Consider the following 16,604-nt stretch of genomic DNA (forward strand, 5'->3'; position numbering starts at 1 on the left):
TAGTGAGCTGTGAGGTTAATGTTTCACTGTTGAATTAGCATCTAATTACTTGCTGGGTGCAGTACTATTAGTTGAATTATCTATAATGTGCACTATGTAGGGAGCATGGCGCTATTTTGTGATGTGACCCGGATCAGTGTCTGTAAAACCGAGTTTCGATTTTATGGCATCAAAAAAATTACAAGATCACTTGCCCATTTGTCAGAAGTTTGCCCACTGGGCTGTGGAGCAGTGAAACTGTGTTCTCTGGGTTGATGAAGGTCACTTCCATACCATGAGCTGGAGTTTTGTTTTTCTACAGTACCTAACTTCACTGACACTCTTGTGGCTGCCATCATATACTCACAGTGATGTTCCAGAAGAGTAGAGGAAGAGAAGAATCAGTTGAAATGACGTGTATCTGCTCTCCTCTAAGTGTCACTGAGAAAGTTCCTCTTTGGTGTGTGTACTCTTCCCCCCCACCACTGAGAGGTGCCCCTCAGAGAGGGACATTTAGCTTCAAACTCCACACTCTCCCAGCACTGATCATACACACACACACACTGAACAGAAATGGATAATAACCACTACCTGCAGCTCGGTGAGTGTGCCTGTTTGTGTTAATGCGCCGAAGTGTCTGTTCTGACTTTGTTTGGGTCATTTCCAGCACTTTTCCCCCTCTGCATGGTGTGTTTGTTTGTTTATTTGCTCTGTGAACTCCTCAGTGGACTCTGTACTGGACAGTCATAAATCCAGAGGGCTTTAAATCAGTGGTGTAAGGGTTTGTTAGTGCTGCTGAAGTGTGCAGGTGACTGGGCGTGGGTCAGGGGGTCAGCACTTTTATTGCTTTCCCCTTATTTATGGCTATTTCAGTGACTATTAATGGGCCGTATACAAACCTGCAGCACATTCCTGAGTGAGTTCGAGGAAATGTGTCAAACCACAGTAGCCTTTCTAATGCGTTAAAGGGGAATCCCATCTAATTTTCAGAATTGTCCACATGATTCACAGGTTGAAATGTAAAGTGTCAGTGAGCATGGTTTGGTCTGAAGTAGTGGATTGTTGAGAAACATGTGGATTCAAATGTATTTCCAGTGGTGGTGATAGGAACCAGACGTCTCCATGTCTAAATCTACCAACGCTCCTCCACCAGCAGTGAATCTACATGTCTTTTGTCATTTTGAATGGGAATGTTATTAAAATAGTAAAACAGGGGAACATCTAAAAGATGTTTTTAGATTTTTTGTATCTAAAAAAATCTAAAAAAAAATTTATGGGAGCATCTTTTAAAATCAATTGCATGGTTCCATTCACCGCCACCGTCAACAAATCATATTTTGACAGTGTTTCTCCAGAACTAAGCATGTCACATCAAACTTGCTCTAAATAAGTTTACATCACAATCATTTTATTATTCAGGAATTTAGCTAAACTGGTGGAATTGCACTTTAACCCAAATTCATTTCTATAACGCTTCAAAAAGTCTGAAGAAATCAATATATTCAATATGATATATTTATTTATATTTTCAGCACTGCATTGACACTAACGTGTTTGTATGAGTGGATCAGACACAGCAGTGTTGCTGGAGTTTTCAAACCATGTGTCCACTCACTGTCCACTGTTAGAAACTCTACCTGGTTGGTCCACCTTGTAGATGTAAAGTCAGAGACAGTAGCTCATCTGTCGCTGCACAGTGTGTGTTGGAAGCCATCAGTGGACACAGGACGCTCTAGACTGAATGTTTTAAGTTGGTGGACTATTCTCAGTCCTGCAGTGACACTGAGGTATAAAAACTCCAGCAGCACTGCTGTGTCTGATCCACTCGTACCAGCACAACACACACTAACAAACCACCACCACGTCAGTGTCACTGCAGTGCTGAGAATCATGCCTGCTCTGTGGGGGTCCTGGCCATGGAAGAACAGTGTGGAAGGGGAGCATATAATGTCTGCAGCACAACAGATGGACTTCAGTGGGTGTTGGTCAGCACATGCTCTGAGGATTCACAATTTCCTGCACATTACTCAATATAAAAATGTTACTTAAATTCACTGAATTCAGCAGTTTCCTCAATTTCTGAAAGGTGTCCATGACATCAAACTTTTTGTCAGGCTCTGTTTACTCTTCCCGGTGTTTCACTAGTCTGAGTGTTTCTGTGCTGCCACTGACCACCGCTCTTTTGTAGTTCTTTGGTGGTAGATAGTTGAAGATTGTATCTCAGCTGTTGATGCACAGTTTGTGTTAGTCTTTGTTAGTGTCAATTTCTAACAAGGGATTCACTCATGTCCAGACATTTTGGGGTGATTTACCACCAAGATAATGTCTGAACAGCAGTTAAAGAGGTAGAGGATGGCTGATGAACTGCAGCAAAAAAAATGAGCTACAGTCTGGAACTCTACACATATATACCGAAGCAATACATAAGGTGTGTGCTGATAACTGTGTGAAAGTACTCAGCCAGTGTTTCTAATAAAGTGGCCAGTGTGTGAAAGTACACATTAGGTGTTTCCAATAAAGCTTACATGGTTAATGAACCCGCTGAGTGATCTGATGTTAGTGTCGAATGTGTAATGATCATAGTGTGTGTGCGCGCGTGTGTTCTAATGTCAACCACTGCCTAGAGACACTCTGACATCACTCAGATGAACCCACCAGGTCCATGTCAGCATCCTTGCCCCTGCAGTGACCTGGTATGATGATATTTCACTAAGTTGATTCCTGTGCTGCTTGTCTGAATCACTGGAGAGTCCACTGACCATAAATACGAGTCAGTCATACACAATTTTCTACAAATACAATAAGAAAATTGACAAATCATGAATGCTGTAGCTGTACCTCTATGCACTGGTGCTTTAAGGCTTTATTGTGTGCTTTACTGGTGCTTTATTGTTTCTAATAAAGTGGCCAGTGAGTGAAAGTACACAGCCGTTCACCACTGAAACATCACTGATGGTGAGTGGTGTGTATCGACACTGTCCAAAAACAAAACATGTATCTCCACAGGAGATACTTTATAGGAGAAGGGAAAAAACCTTCTCAACTTTCAATGGAAGTTAATGTAAAAATATCTTATACCAAGTGATGCTGGAGCATTTCTATTGGTCCATTCATCATGAAAAGGTGAGGGACAGCTGCTGTTTTCAAATGATGTAGTAAATTAAAAAACAACATATATGGAGATACATGTTGTTTTTGGACAGCAACAATGTGCAGTTTGTATAATCTCCCTAGAAATGAATGAAAAGCAATGTGACACTCTAGAGCAGCTGCACATTGGCCTAAGGAGACTATACCTCCCAATGCCAAGTATTGACTAGAGGGGCATGAAGCTCCCCAGCATTAGGCAGTGGACCATTAAATATCTGAGGGAGGTGTTGGCATGGTGTTTGACTCAAAACTAATCACCCAACACCAGCTGTTGACCTCACTAATACTCTGATGGCTGCTATCAGATTCTCACAATGATGTTCTGATATCTAGATCAGACACAGCAGTGCTGCTGGAGTTTTTAAACCTCCGCATCAGTGCTGGACTGAGAATAGTCCACCGATCAAACACACACAGCCGACAGCATCCTGTGTCTACTGATGACTTCTAACACACTGTGCAGCGACCGATGAGCTACGGTCTCTGACTTTACATCTACAAGGTGGACCAACCAGGTAGGAGTGTCTAACAGAGTGTACATTGAGTGGACACAGGGTTTTAAAACTCCAGCAGAACTGCTGTGTCTGATCTACTCGTACCAGCACAACACACACTAACACAGCACTACCACTGCAGTGTCACTGCAACACTGACCATTGAAGAATAGGGTGAAAGGGGGCTAACGAAGTATGCAGCGCAAAAGATGGGACTACACTCCTCCACACAAGTGCTCCTGTGATGTCAGTGGAGCTGAGAAAATGGACAGTGAGTGTAGACACAAGGAGGTGATCATAATGTTGTGAGTTTATGTGAGTTAATAACACAAATGGAAATTGTTTATGAGCACTGATTTACACAGTGGAGAATGCGCCAGGCTTTTAACGACCAAATCATTAGAAATCCTTCTTTTATTTTCCTTGTCTCCTGGTGAGTTTTCCATGCATTTTTCCCCTGCATTCCTGGAGCTTGGATGAAGAGAATAAACAGGCTCTTTCACTCCATTGCTGTTTTTCTCTCCTCGTGTGACTTGTGGGATTGTGCTCTAATCAGTTATAATAATAGCTGCCTGTTTGGCGCAATTAGAATGAGCTACAGCCAAGCGGCCTCTGGTCATTTATTTTCGGACGCAGAGCGTGCAGCCGTGTGGAATGAGCCTTGGAGAACTTCAGTTCTAATGGTGCATATAAACTAAGGATCTGAATAGCATTCTGTCTGAAGATTACTTACCTAGTGTTAAATCAGCTCATGAAAACAAACTTTCATTCATTCATTCATTCCTCTAACCACATCATCCTGATCAAAGTCGAGGTGGATCTGTAGCCTACACTGAATTTTTGGGCTCAAAGCAGGAACAAACACAGAACAGAGCATCACACACATCTGCGGACAATTGCACACACTCACTCGTGAGGACAATGTCACTCAGCCAACCCACCTACCATCATGTGTGTTTGGACTGTGGGAGGAATCTGGAGCACATGGAGGAAACCCATGCAGATACAGGGAGAACACATCAAACGGTGACCCAAGTGAGGGAATGAAACAAGGACCTCAAGACCATGGAGCTGTAGCACAGCAGAACCTCCTTTCATTGCTTTACTTCTCTCCAGCTGGATGTTCCCCTCTATCTCAGAGATGAAAAGAGACAAAAGAACATCTTAAAGAGATGTTTACCTGAAGGCGAAGGTTTTGGTGTGACACGAGGCGTTGTCCAAAATGGCTCCCTACTCATTATTACCTACATTACTCACTATATAGTGTACTATTTTAGGGAACTGAATTCAAGAGGGTAGTAACCGACAGGACATCATACTGGTTTTTAACAAACATCACAGTGTATTATAAGTATCCTCTATCAGCTATGGTGCCTCTACAGTTTGCTGTGCACTGTAGGATTGTATTAATGCATAGATAATTGTGTATTCCTTTCAGACAGAAACCCAAATTGATAGTGAGTATAGTTGTTTTAAGTGCCCATTTGTTGAAGGCCTGTGTGTTTGCCATTTTTTTAAACTGAATCTGATCTTCTCAAATATTTGTTCTGAAAAAGGAATAACTTGAAATCTAATTAAAACTTTCACACTGTTCTTCAATGATCAGGACCCTCACAGGACACTAACGTGGTGGTGATGTTTTAGTTTGTGTTGTGCTGGTAGGAGTGGATCAGACACAGCATTGCTGCTGGAGTTCTTGAACACTGTCAACTTGTCCACTTACTGTCCACTCAGTAAAACACACCTACCTTGTTGGTGCCTAAATACAGAACCCATTTGAGAACAGAGTTAGCTGCTCATCTCCAGATGTGACTTTTAGCCCCTGACCCTGGTGTGGACCGAGGTCAGCAGCAGGCCGGCGATCTTTCAGCAGAGGTCAGTTAGAGTCAGAGCAGATCTCTTTCTTGAGTGTATGAGACTGTGAAAAATTTCCTCTCAGCATGAACCAAGTCTGTACAGAGAGAGAGCGAGAGAGAGAGAAAGAAACCCATTTGAATATATTTATTTAAAATAAATTATATTGTGTACAATTAAGTTCTAAAGTGTTTTTGTGTAACAAAGAATTTTAATTCTAAACTGGTAATGGTAACTGTTGCATAGCATTGTTTTCATTTTTCTGTAACCACTTATACAGTTCAGGGTCGCGGTGGGTCCGGAACAGACCCAGAATCACTGGGCGCAAGGCAGGAACACACCCTGGAGGGGGCACAGGGTGGCACACTCTTACACATTCACATTTATGGACACTTTTGAATCACCAATCCACCTACAAGCCTGTGTTTTTGGACTGTGGGAGGAAACCGGAGCACACGCAAGAAACCCATGTGGACACAAGGAGAAAACACCAAACTCCTCACAGACAGTCATCCAGAGTGGGACACAAACCCACAACCTCAGGACCCTGGAGCTGTGTGACAGCAACACTGCCTGCATCGCTACTATTATGACCCAATTGTCATTTTATTACAAAATAAAAAATAAACAATCATCCCTCTCCCTTTCTATTTCTCTCTCTCTCTCTCTGAGTCAGGTTCCCCAGTGCAGCTAACTCACAGTCATCTGAGGCCTCCCCCCTGCCAGCCCCCCATCGTTTCCATGGTAACCCATCATCACCCATCCGTTATCAGTGGGCTGGCATCCCCATTTTCGGTCATCACTTCCTCTTCGCTGAGTTCCTCTTCCTCTGTGCCGAGCACCCCCACCATGGGCTTCAGTCCACGGGTGAGACCCTCACAGCTTTTACATTTCTCCAAAGGGCATGGTATCACAAATAGGATCAAAAAGAAGAATCTGTAACAAAGAAGTCAAAAAATGTCCAAAATGAACCATTAATTCATAAATACTAAACAATACATTTTCAGCATTCATTATGCCCTCCTCAGTCTCTTATTTTAATCACATACCTTTATGTCAAAGGTTCCCAAATAATCCCGTGAACATTAATCTTTTTATATTAATAGCTTATCAGGTTAAAAAATGGAACACATCAGATCTGAATGAAAGTTTGTGAGGCAAACTAAAGTGTCCATATCTTTTCAGCTTTGTGAGGCAGCTTTCTTCGCTTGTTAAATAAACGCAAGATCAGCGCTAAGACTTTAAAAGAACACTAGGTAGAATTTTTACCTCAAAATTACAACTTCAAAATCCTTGTGATATTCCACTGAGCTGTAATGGGAGAAGGCTTGGTGAAACCTAATAAGCGTTTTGTGAGGAGTAAGTGTAAGAAACATGGTCAAAATACCGCTATTATAGAGTTTATAGAGTTTAAACTAATTGAAACTGCAAAACGAGCTATTTTTGGTGTAACTACTGGAATGGACTGCTTCTTGCACGTATTGGTATTTACTGCCCTCTATTGGTTGAGAGCAGAGTTGCACCGGGATTTCAGTTTTATTGTGTTTTTCTTTTTTAACAGCGTTTTGTGACAGTTTTCGGGAAAAAAATACAGCAAAAAAATAAGAAGTGATACTGTATGGGCTTAATGATACCTACATAAGCCTTTTATTCCACATACACATGTATAAACTCATCTTTTAAATGAGGTCTTTTGTAAGGAAACCTTTGTTAAATCACCAAAACAAAGGCATGAAATCAAATTAAATGCACTGGACCAGTTGCACATGAGCTTAAAGTCACTTTAATTAAATGCAAATCATGGGCTGAAGGGGTATAAATCCCCCCAGTACTGACCTGTGAAGCTGTGGAATTCTTTTCTCTGGAGTTAGGTCCCACCATCCAATGCCTTTGAGAGTGAGATTTTAAGGTCTGTGCAAATGAATGTCTGCACAAGAGGCTGGATCATTATAACGTGATAATCTGTATGGGGTCATGCTATTCAAATAAAAGTGGGTAAAAGTGGGCTTTAAAAGTATGCAGAGCAACATGTTGATTACAGCCTGTAATTTTAGAACTACAATGTGCTCCTGTGTGGTTAGTGGAGCTCATAAAATTGATAATGATTGTAGAAACAATAGCAATAGCTCGTCTCAGACTTCACTGAAAAATATGAAATATTAAAGTATTACTCTCATGAGTTACTATATTACCTGGAATAATACAATAATATGTTCCTTGTCCTAATAATCCTCTCTCTTCGGCTGTAGATGAGTTCTCTGGGCAGCTCTGAGGACATGAAGCCTCTCCTCTGTCTCAACAGCAGGAGCAGCAGCTTGCAGTGCATCAGTCCAGGCTTGCTGTCCAAACACGTCTGCTCCATCTGTGGAGATCGCTCCTCAGGTGACCACTGCAACACGACCAGTAGACACTAATATGTACCCAATTTGCTTAAATACAACACTTAAAGACCTATACCCATACTTATATCAATTAAAGCATTCATTCATTCATATTCTGCTACAGTCAATTCATTACTTTGTTCACTTGTCATGTGTCTGTCCAAAAAAAAAACATGCTGCTTTGTGGATTGGTTGTGTGAAATTGTCCACAAGTGAGTGTGTGAATGACTGGGTGAGTGTGTGAAACTGTCCTAAGATGTGTGTTTCAGTGAGTTAATGAGTGTATTAAATTGTCCACAGGTGATTCTGTGAGTGACTGGGTGAGTGTGCGATACTATTTACAGTTGTGAGTTTGTGTGACTAAGTGAGTGTGTTTGCAGGTGCGAGTGTGTGAGTGACTGGGTGAGTGTGTGAAACTGTTTACAGGTGTGAGTGAATAACAGGGTGAGTGTGTAAAACTGTCAACAGATGTGAATGTGTAAGTGACTGGATGAGTGTGTGAAATTGTTTACTTGTGTGTGAGTGACTGTGTGAAAGTCCCTATCTGTTCTCAAATGTGAGTTTGTGAGTGACTGGGTGAGTGTGTGTAACTGTCCATAGGTGTAGGTGTGTGAGTGACTGAATGAGTGTGTGATGCCCTGTTATAAACTGGTAATTCACTTTTTAAATGGGGGACATGTGTTTCCGACCCCAGGACCTCGGGCCTTTCTTCAGTCAATAATCTGTTGGTCAACAGAAAATAAACAACAGCAGTATTCTGTGTATTTCTTGTGCAGGGAAGCACTATGGAGTGTTCAGCTGTGAGGGCTGTAAAGGCTTCTTTAAAAGAACCGTGCGTAAAGACCTGACCTACACCTGCAGGGACAGTAAAGAGTGTCTGATTGATAAACGCCAGAGGAACCGCTGTCAGTACTGCCGCTACCAGAAGTGTCTGGCCATGGGCATGAAGAGAGAGGGTAAGTCCTCCACAGACACACAACCGGAAGTGACTCAATTTAACACAATTCATACTGTAGTGCATTTAATACTGTTCATAAATGACTGCATTTAATAACCGTTCATACTGTATTTACAAGAACTTGTAGGTTTTTATTAAATTATATTCGGGGGTCTCACAAAACAAAAAATATTTTAAATAGTCAAATTTAAATATTAGTATATTTAGTTAATCACGATTAATCAAGATCAATAGCAATGGTTTTATTTGTTGATATTTCAGAATACAGTTTTTCCTGTTTCAAATGAGTGTATTTACTTGTAGACATAGGAGCCAGCAAAATCTTCTTTGTGTCTGTAATAATAATAATAGACACTGAAATAATAATATACAAGCTGCAGATGTTCATGATTTCTTTGAAAGATTTGAATATGCTCAGCCGCACTGGGTCATTACCTCAGACACAGCACACTGTACACAGGGCAATATCATATTTGAAGCATTTTTGTTTAATACACAACACAGTTGCACTGAATGTCAGAAATGCCATTGAATTCTACTACAGAGAAATTGAGCTTAGATCTGGAATGCATTAATAAAGGATGACAAACCACTTCAGAGCTCTGTAAACTACACCCCAACAAACCATCTTCATCTGATTAGAATGTGCATTTAAACATGTCATTCAAAATGTGCATCTTATTAGGTTTTTTAATGTGTTTGTGTTTGTGTGTGTGTGTGTGTGTGTGTGTGTGTGTGTGTGTGTTTAGCTGTGCAGGAAGAGAGGCAGAGGGGTCGGGATAAAAGTGATAACGAGGTGGACTCCAGCAGTGGTTTGAATGAAGAGATGCCAGTTGAGAAGATTCTCGATGCTGAATTAGCTGTGGAGCCCAAAACTGAGTCGTACATGAAAGCAACTGCTGGAAACACGGTGAGAACTCCAAGACCTATCTATTCATTAATAAAATACGACTTAAAACTGAACCAGAAGATGAAGAAGCATGACAAATAAACCTACTTAACTTTGAATGCATGTTATTAGAATAAGAATTTTGGAGCTGTATTTCCTTTACTCAATTCAACATGAAATTCTGACAGTGTAAAAAGTACTTTTTAAAAATTTAGAAGCTGGGGCGGCACGGTGGCGCAGCAGGTAGTGTTGCAGTCACACAGCTCCAGGGGCCTGGAGGTTGTGGGTTCGATTCCTGCTCCAGGTGACTGTCTGTGAGGAGTTGGTGTGTCCGCGTGGGTTTCCTCTGGGTGCTCCAGTTTCCTCCCACAGTCCAAAAACACACGTTGGTAGGTGGATTGGCGACTCAAAATTGTCCGAATGTGTGAGTGTGTGTCTGTGTTGCCATGTGAAGGACTGGTGCCCCCTCCAGGGTGTATTCCTGCCTTGTTACCAATGATTCCAGGTAGGCTCTGGACCCACCGTGACCCTGGATAAGCGGTTACAGATAATGAATGAAATTTAGAAGCTAATTTCTTACAGTAATATTTCCACGTACTGTACTTTTGACATGTACAATGAGAATCCTGTTACAGAATCCTGTTAAGTGATAAACTGGCCCCCAGACCAAATATCTACACTGTAGTCATAGTAAATATATCAGAGTGTGCAATCATGATTTTGCGTGTTCTAATGTGCCACAAGCTCTGAGATGCCTTTATTGTTTGATGCACTTGAATAGTCTGAGCAAACTTAAGCACACATGCAGTACACACTAAACTACACAAAGATTTGTTTCATATATCAATTTCTGACAGACCAATGACCCTGTCACCAACATCTGCCAAGCGGCCGATAAACAGCTGTTTACTCTCGTGGAGTGGGCCAAGCGCATCCCTCACTTCTCTCAGTTACTTCTGGAGGACCAGGTCATCCTCCTACGAGCAGGTCAGTGCTATACAAAGGTGTGTTTGTGTGCCCCGTCTTGTGTCTCTGTTAACATTGTCGTGTGATTTTGTTGTGTTTCCTGGTGTTTATTCTCCCACTTCCCACACCTCTGTGCCTCCCTGTGTATGCCTATGTTTACTTTATGTTTTACAAGGTCTATGTTCTTACAAGGTTTTGTTTCCCCAAAGCAGCTTTATATAAGTCCAGTAGCACTAATAAAAATCGCTAAAAATGACTGAGAAAGTACATTTTCCAGCCCGAGCATCTGTAAGATATATGCTAGTATATAGCACCAGGTCACTAGTAAAGGACCAAAACCTATTTATACACTCACATACTGGGGTAGTAGTAGTGGGATGTAAGGTGAAGTTTAAGGTAAAGGGAAGGTTAGAGATAACCTAGTGGTAAGTAGAGTAAATGTTCACAAAATGTGTGTGTTTCCAGGATGGAATGAGCTGCTAATCGCCTCGTTTTCCCATCGCTCAGTGACGGTGAAGGATGGTATACTGCTGGCCACTGGTCTTCACGTCCACCGCAGCAGTGCCCACAGTGCAGGAGTGGGCTCCATCTTCGACAGGTCTAACTTCTGCTTTAAATAAACCAACCTATCATCTAAGACTGGCAATCACATGGTGCTTTTCCACTGCATGGTACCTACATGACTCTACTTGGCTCTACAGCAGTGTTAGCAGTACTTTAAAAAGAAGGAGTAGGCTGGCTGTACGTGTCTCAGAGGAAGTGTGTGCACTTCCGAGGCTGGTGACACTGGGTGTGACCTGGGGGAGACTCATAAAATCGTTTTATGTTCTCCTCTAAGCGTGTTGAACTCATTTGTCCCTGTGGTAGCTGCAGTTTAGAATGTGATTTCTTTATTGTGTGATTTCTGCAGGGTGCTGTCTGAGCTGGTCTCAAAGATGAAAGACATGCAGATGGACAAGACTGAGCTCGGCTGCCTCAGAGCCATCGTTCTCTTTAACCCCGGTAACTTACCTTACCCGGTAACACCACAAAAGCTCAGTATCAGACACAGCAGTGCGGAGTTTTTAAAATATCCACCCAAAAGTGTCCTGTGGGCAGCGTCCTGTGTCCACAGATGGACTAGGGCTACTAACACAAACTCTGCTGCAACTCCATGAGCACTGTTGTGTCTAATCCACTTATAAGAAGAAACACACATTAACATACCACCAAAAACGTCAGTGTCACTGCAGCGTTGAGAATGATCCACTGATCCAATGATCCCAAATTGTGCCTGCTCTGTGCATCTGTATGGTCAGTGGAACTTATACAATGGACATTAAATGTAGAAACAAATTAGATGTGAGTTTGTAAAATGTATATTTTAGTAATAATAATTATTATTATTATTATTTTATTTTTTATCTATAGATGCTAAAGGCTTGTCTAATCCATCAGAGGTTGAGATCCTGAGGGAGAAGGTTTACGCTTCGCTTGAGTCCTATACTAAACACAAATACCCTCATCAGCCAGGCAGGTGAGAAACACACAAACTACTTGCACATAATAATACGCTCTTAATCGGATTTCTGTACTTATCTGATTCAAGTGGCCATGATTTCTCTGATGTACTCTGATTTCTGAGATCAAAGTAAGGTTTAGAAATCAAATTTAGGAAATCCTACTAGTCTACTAACCTGATTTCTCAGAGATGTTTACTCATACCCAGGGATGGTTTGTTCCTTAGGGCAATGGGGCGACACACCACCAAAAGGGAAAGGGGGGACATTTTTTCTTTCATGCTACTATAGTAAAAACCCATGGCTCTGTATTAACCAAGCACTGCCAGACGGTTTGTCCTGCCTCTAAGTATCACAGTTCAAGCAGCGTTAGGTTTTGTTCCTTACAGTCTTCTTTGGGCAATTTCAAGATTGTGGAAAATTTCCCCAGACTCCTCTCATAAACTCTTATGTTAACGCTCTTTTTTTTTTTGAGCTGCAGAGCCTTTAGTACATTCTCAGTGTGTTCCGTGAAGGCTCGCCCCAATGTACTTTCGTCATATACAAAGTGAGGTGTCTTCCAAATGGCCCTCTACTCTATTCTCTACAGTGCTCACTTTGAAGTGACGTATATAACGAATAGGTCACTGATTAATTTTGAGCCCAAATCTGTACGGATACCCGGAGCAGCCAGAGCAGAGGGACACACGTTGCGTCCAAGGACAGACGCTCGTTTAAACAGACACTCGCTTGTCTCAATCTCAGCAGCAGTGTAGAGAAAACTGAGAAGTGCAGCAGTGCATAATGTTTGAAATCATAAGAAAATTAGATCCATAATCTGTTGGTAAATTTGTCTATGCTTACAAAAACCCAAATGAGCTCGAGTCCGGGGATGTTAACTGCTGCACTTAGTAGTTGTGGAAATGTGTAGAATGTAATGTACAAATGTAATGACAGCAATTTTTCAGTACAGAAATGACAACATTTGAGTATATTGTACACTGAACTTTAGAATGAAAAGTATATACAATAATATGTACAGCATAAAAGGCCACCTGGGGACAGTATGTAGCATGAAACACTGATGACGTTTATTGTAACATCAAACTACATTATTTTTCCAGCTAAATCTCAGCTTCAGAAATATAGGACAGATATGTCAATCACAGTACAGTAACAACATAGCAGCATCATGCAGTCTTTCTTTACTAAGTGTACTGATGAGCAGCTGGTACCACAAACTGTGGTGCTGGCTAGCTGCTAACTAACAATTACAAACACATAAGAAACACGCACAGCATATAATTTATGGTTAAACAGCAACACAACACACTGGAGCAGTCAGTATTAACAAAGTAAACCTTCAGCTGCGGCTTCCTCCCATGGTCCAAAAACACTGGATTGGCAACTCAAAAGTGTCCCGTGGTGTGTGTGTGTGTCTGTGTGTGTGTGTCACCCTGCAAATGACTGGCGCCCCCTCCAGGGTGTGTTTCTGCCTTGCACCCAGTGTTTCTGGGTTTGGCTTTAAATGCACTGCGGTCCTGAACTGGATAAGCGGTTACAGACAATGAACAAATATCACAGCCTTTTGAGCAGTTGGAAAGCAGAAATCAGATTATTGCCAGATTGCCAGATTTCCTTAGTTTATGTAAACATGTTGATCTGATTACTCACAAAATCTGATTTTATGCAGTTATTGGATTATTATGGGGCGGCATGGTGGCGCAGCCGGTAGTGTCACAGTCACACAGCTCCAGGGACCTGGAGGTTGTGGGTTCGATTCCCGCTCCGGGTGACTGTCTGTGAGAAGTTGGTGTGTTCTCCCCGTGTCCGCTTGGGTTTTCTCTGGGTGCTCCGGTTTCCTCCCACAATCCAAAAACACACGTTGGTAGGTGGATTGGCGACTCAAAAGTGTGAGTGAATGTGTGTGTGTGTCTGTGTTGCCCTGTGAAGGACTGGCGCCCCCTCCAGGGTGTATTCCCGCCTTGCACCCAATGATTCCAGGTAGGCTCTGGACCCACTGCGACCCTGAACTGGATAAGCGGTTACAGATAATGAATGAATGGATTATTATGTGCATGTAAACACACTAAACACTACTTTCTTAAGACCAGCAGCGTGCTGCTCATAAATAAACTCACGCTGTGACGATGGAGGTTTCAGCCCAGTGTCAAACCCAGGCTTTATTTTCAGCTTCAAAGCAGATGAGAGAGCGTCTGTCTGAATGTTTTGCTCTTGTGTTTAAAGGCTGTTAACAGCAACAGAGGTTTTGATCATTTTACTGCTGTTTATTTTATTCAACTTGTATTGCAGGAGTAGTTTTTTTTTATTCGACTTGTATTGCAGGAGTAGTTTTACCGCACCATGAAGAGGAGGCTTTACTCGGATATAGTAAACATATCTGTACATATCTGTTCATCGAAAGCGCATAGGTGATCTGAATATGTATTTGTGATTGCTTTATGACTGGTGTAGTTAGCTTTGTCAGAATGTGTTTATTACTTTAAAATGTTAACATATAATGTACATTTAATTGCCTTTAAATCACCCTCCACTGAAAATCCAATGTTTGCCCTTGTTGCAGGAGTGTATGGTGGTGTTTACCCTTGGTTATGCCTGGTAGCTAGGTTGCACCCCAGGTTATTACTGTAGGGTCCCAGGTGGTTGCTAAATGTTGTTGTTGACTTTGCTATGCAATTTCAGACGGTTACTTTTGTGTCCTAGGTTGTGTTTGCTAGGTTGCTGCTATGGTTTTCCAGGTGAGTGTTAAGGTGGTGATTGGCTGTTGCTATGGATGTTTTGCTAAAACTTTGCAATGTAACTACAGATGGTTGCCATGGTGTCCCAGGTGTTAGCTGGTCTGTTCCTATAGTATTCCATGTGATTTATATTAAGGACCAGGTGGGTGCTAATGTTTTGCGAGAACGTATGTAATTTGCTATGGTGTCTCAGGTGGTTGGTTTGCTAGGCTGTTGCTATGGTATATCAGGTGATTGTTATTTTGATGATAGGCTGTTGCTATGGAATCTCAGGTAGTTACTTAAGTGTTGGTAGAACTTGGCAATGTACTTCCAGATGGTTGCTATTTAGGCCATTCATTAACCCACCAGTAATACAAACGTTCTTAAATTATTTTTTACCGACTTGCAGGTTTGCAAAGCTGCTGCTGAGGCTTCCTGCTCTCCGCTCCATTGGTCTTAAGTGTCTGGAGCATTTGTTCTTCTTCAAACTCATCGGTGACACACCCATCGACACATTTCTCATGGAGATGCTTGAAGCGCCACATCAGATCACATGATGATTCCATTCCACCTTAAATGTCCCAACACACACCCAGTCTGCACAAACTTCCCTCAGAGCACCAAACTTGCCATTCTTTTATACTACAAAGTAAAATGTTTTTTTGTGTGTGTGTGTGTGTTAGCGCTGCTGCTCATATCAGACCTAAAATCTAAAAACATGAAACTTACTGTTATTTCCAGAACATTTTCAAAGAAAATCAACATGAAATTTAATTGTAGAATATTGTAAGCTTTTGCTTTCCTGTACATAGATTTTAACTGTTATAAAGCCACACAATTCTTATATTAAATGCGAAATTGTATAAAGAATAAAAAAGTATATTCTAACATGTATTTTATAAAGCATTGTAAAAAATAAAGATGTTTTAAGCTGTGTGTATTTTTCACATAATGATTCATTTTAAACAGGCAAGTGTTCCATTTATTTTGTTTTTTGCCTGTGAAAATCTCACTAATCTCACTAAAAAGTGGGACTGTCAGGAGCAGCTGAATATTCAACAAGATTTCCAAAATTTATCAGGTACTCTGTTATGTACCTGAAGAAAAGCTATAAAAAACTTAGCTGTTTTCTGTTAGTAATAGCGTTACACAACTAGTGTAGAAGGTAAGGATTAGGTTTAGGTGTTAGTGATAAAACAATCATTAAACAAGCACAAAACAATGCCATCTGCCAAATGAGTTGCCAGATATTCATCCTAAAATAAATAGTAAATATATTACCAATGCCAAATATATTTCATAAAGAGCATGTGAACGTTCTTTTAGCAAAATTCAGTGGCACTGGGTTCTGTAGATGGACGGTCCAGTACTTCTGGAATGAGAGTCTGTAATCCACAATCATCCAACACCAGTACCTGATCTTCTGAATCCTTTTTGAGGCTACAATCAAATCCTTCCTGCAGTGTGAGAAGGGAAGAGGCTGCTTCTGTAGCCAAGGAACAAACATCCTGTTCATACCCATCATTGCAGATGGAACGCTGGACTAGCATGGGGTCAACAAGTGTAAATAGCTGTACAGTGTTTTGACAGTAAAGAATGAAAACACTATGTCAAGCAAAGAGGGAACACAGAAGGCCAAAGCCATGTGGATAAACATGTGTCTGGATGATCTTTCAGCTGATGTTGAAGCTTGTGGTCAAAACAGAAGCTTTAC

The 16,604-nt window shown here is 41.4% G+C and overlaps 1 protein-coding gene across 1 annotated transcript; it reads left to right on the forward strand.

Annotated features, from left to right (window-relative positions):
- Nucleotides 1-371: 371 nt before the first annotated feature.
- rxrga (retinoid x receptor, gamma a) lies at nt 372-15,718 on the forward strand. The gene is made up of 10 exons (XM_066677706.1): nt 372-580; nt 6,154-6,344; nt 7,727-7,859; nt 8,635-8,814; nt 9,566-9,726; nt 10,563-10,692; nt 11,137-11,269; nt 11,582-11,673; nt 12,082-12,187; nt 15,300-15,718. The coding sequence occupies exons 1-10, from the start codon at nt 553-555 to the stop codon at nt 15,445-15,447; spliced, it is 1,302 nt and encodes a 433-aa protein (XP_066533803.1). The 5' UTR covers nt 372-552; the 3' UTR covers nt 15,448-15,718.
- The last annotated feature ends 886 nt before the right edge of the window (nt 15,719-16,604 follow it).

The sequence above is a fragment of the Hoplias malabaricus genome, chromosome 1 (genome assembly GCF_029633855.1).
Source record: "Hoplias malabaricus isolate fHopMal1 chromosome 1, fHopMal1.hap1, whole genome shotgun sequence".
Classification (NCBI taxonomy): domain Eukaryota; kingdom Metazoa; phylum Chordata; class Actinopteri; order Characiformes; family Erythrinidae; genus Hoplias; species Hoplias malabaricus.